The sequence below is a fragment of the Cajanus cajan genome, chromosome 3 (genome assembly GCF_000230855.2).
Source record: "Cajanus cajan strain Asha chromosome 3, NIPB_CcT2T_4, whole genome shotgun sequence".
Classification (NCBI taxonomy): Eukaryota; Viridiplantae; Streptophyta; class Magnoliopsida; order Fabales; family Fabaceae; genus Cajanus; species Cajanus cajan.
Window position 1 is genome coordinate 8,354,857 of NC_138519.1, and position 3,144 is coordinate 8,358,000.

Consider the following 3,144-nt stretch of genomic DNA (forward strand, 5'->3'; position numbering starts at 1 on the left):
TTTAGTTATTTCGAACATTTTAAATAAAATATAAGAAATATTTTAATTTTTTTTAATAAAAGTATGCACTTTCATCACAACTTGTTATGTGTAAATATACATAGATATATATGAGTTGTTCATTTTATGTTAATTTTTATTTTATTTTTTACAATAAAAATTTTAATAAAAATTGAATAAATTATTTTTTATCATGTAAATTTAAAAAAGGCTGACACTCATTTAAAAATAAATTTGTTGGTATATTTAAAATTAACTTTATTAACTTGTCAATAAAAATAAATTTTTAAACAGGTTAACAGACTTTTAAAAAAATTATGTCAGATTTATAAAAAATTTATAATAAATAATAAATCAAATTTAGATTTTAATTTTATAAAATAAGTTTCACTTATATCTTCAAATTAAATCTAAACTATTCCTATCTCTATTTACAAATGATCTTTAAATTATTAATCTTGGAAATTAAATTTAAATATAATTGAATTACACTATATTATGTCATTTATGTGTAAGCTATACCGATTGATTATGTAAAATATTATTCTCGTGATTTAGGAAACATTTAATAAATATAAATATACATTTACTGTCATTTTTTTTTTCTATTATTATATTTTCTTTTCATGCGTTTTTCCTTTTCAACTATAGTATCATTTATTAGTGTTTCCCTTTTTCTTATCCTTCTTCATTTTACCCATTAACCCTAAAATGGGGTATATAATGTGCCACTATCATAACCGATCAAATAACGTCATTCAATCTGCCAAAGTAAAGTATTGTCAGAATTCGGTGCCGTGACTATGGTTCCTTTCCCATATCATCTATGGTGAACTTTGCGACTAGTTTTACTTGAAAACAGTGAGGTAGGTAACCCATAAACCCTATTCAAAACTTTTGTCGTCTCATGGCAGTGAATACAAAGAGCAAACATTGACCAATAACCATGCCATAATCACCCGATTCAACGTATCCAGGATAACCAAAATCAAACGTCTCACATTAAGCCAAGTGCTCAAAGATCAGACCGTGTACTACACAGCATTAAATTGAGCACAACCACCAATAAGCAAAGCCTGCCACATGCATTGTCCAATAGCACCATTTCTGTTCCCACAAGCCTATCTCTTGTTCTATATAAACCCTCACTTGCACCATATCAATCACAAAGCAAGAAGCTAAGCAAAGCTAACACACATTGTAGTAATAGAAGCTTTTGTGATTTGTTAAGTTTGAGTAGTGATGGCTAGCTTTAAAGTTGCATGTGTGGTTGTGTTGATGTGCATGGTTGTGATGAGTGCACCCATGGCACAGGCTATCACCTGCGGACAGGTTGCCTCTGGCTTGACTCCTTGCCTCGGTTTCCTTCGGTCCGGCGGATCACCGCCGGGAAACTGCTGCAGCGGAGTGAAGTCTCTCAACGCCGCTGCCAGCACCACTGCTGACCGCCGGGCCGCATGCAAATGCCTGAAGGGTTTTGCCGGTAGTATTGGAGGTGTGAATGCTGGCAACGCAGCTGCACTCCCAGGCAAATGTGGTGTCAAAATCCCCTACAAGATTAGCACCTCCACCAACTGCGATGCGTATGTTAAACTCACCACACACTCTCTCTCTCTCTCTCTATATATATATATGCTTTAATTTCCTTAAACATTTTTATAATTCTTTTTAAAGATACCAACATATTTCTTTTAATAGTGCTCTCTTCTACCTAGAAGAGGAATTTCATCGACACTTTCTGATATAATCTTCCAGATGAAATTTCTTCTATTCGTTAAAGTTTCTGTGTTACTCTATTTTAAACGCATGATTTTTACTTGTTCAAGAACTCTATTTCTATAAACATGCAAGAGTTTATATATATATATATATATATATATATATATATATATATATATATATATATATATATATATTTTAAAGAGAAAGACCAGGTTAATATATTTTCATTAAAGAGGGAGGCAGAAAGTGATACTTTGTATATAAGAAACTAAATAAATATTATTTGAAAAGAGGAAAGATATATTTAATTTCATTCATGATTATTAGTTAAAATTTGTTTATCTAATTTGTTGTTTACAGAGTCTCATTTACAATTATCTACAATAAAATGTATTTTTTAGAATAAAACAAATAGGTTATAAAAATGTGCTAGTGGCTATATTCGTACTTAAATGGTGTTCAGAAGTTTTAGAACCATTGTCCTAAGTTTGTTCAATTTGTGCATACATTCATGTTAATAAATAGTGGTGAGTTTTGTTTGAAATCTTGTGGTTATTTGAGTTGATTCGTTTGATGATTTGTGTAACATTGCAGCATCAATTAGTTCTGAAGGACGATGGATCTGATAAAGAAGAAAAGAGAGGACATTTTTTCAGTTGCATATGGAGTAGTACTTTAGAATTAATTAATGGAAATAAAGGGAAGAGGGTTCCACTTATGCGAGTCTCCTCTTGGTGTTGGTGTGTCCCTACTTGTTTCAGACTTTGGTCCACTTACGTTATTATTGTGTTAAAATTTAATCCGTCGGTTGTTGCACTTACGTGCAATAATCACATATTATGTACTACAATTCCTTGCTATGTTACTCTTCTTTTCACACTTGTCCTATTCGTTCTTCTCATGTTAATTTGTGTTTGGCGTTCCTAACCGTTTTTCTGCATACGCTATTTTACCACATGTTGATTATCACGATTTCTTCTGCAATTGATTTAAAATCGTACAGGATCTCAATTACAAAATTTAAGTTTGAATTCTAGATGCGCAGCATTCAGTGAAGTATAAAATTGCAGAGGATTTAATTTCAATATATGTATATCAATTTTTTAAAATTTTATGTAAAATATAAATATTTAAATTAAAATTTAGAATTTAAAAACTTGTGGTAGATAATTGATTATAATTTATAATTTTGAATAATTTAAATTAAAATGTAATAATGTCATGCACCATTATTTTAAAATTTTAAAATAAAAGAATTTGAGGTTGATGTGATGAGAGAGAATTTGAGGATAAGGTGTCATTACAATCAACGAAATATATTATTCTTTTTACTATTTAGGTTATTGGTTATATATTTACAAAATTTTATGTTTTTCTTTTTGTAGCTTAATTGTAAAATTTGAGTTTGTTTTGTCGTTTTTC

General features: G+C 29.8%; 1 protein-coding gene across 1 annotated transcript; it reads left to right on the plus strand.

Annotated features, from left to right (window-relative positions):
- The first annotated feature begins 1,151 nt into the window (after positions 1–1,151).
- LOC109793105 (non-specific lipid-transfer protein 1) lies at positions 1,152–2,601 on the plus strand. Its single transcript, XM_020352571.3, has 2 exons — positions 1,152–1,583; positions 2,317–2,601. The coding sequence occupies exons 1-2, from the start codon at positions 1,243–1,245 to the stop codon at positions 2,324–2,326; spliced, it is 351 nt and encodes a 116-aa protein (XP_020208160.1). The 5' UTR covers positions 1,152–1,242; the 3' UTR covers positions 2,327–2,601.
- Positions 2,602–3,144: the final 543 nt, after the last annotated feature.

Coding starts and splice junctions, on each gene's coding strand:
- LOC109793105 (XM_020352571.3), top strand. CDS start 1,243: ATGGCTAGCTTTAAAGTTGCATGTGTGGTTGTGTTGATGTGCATGGTT.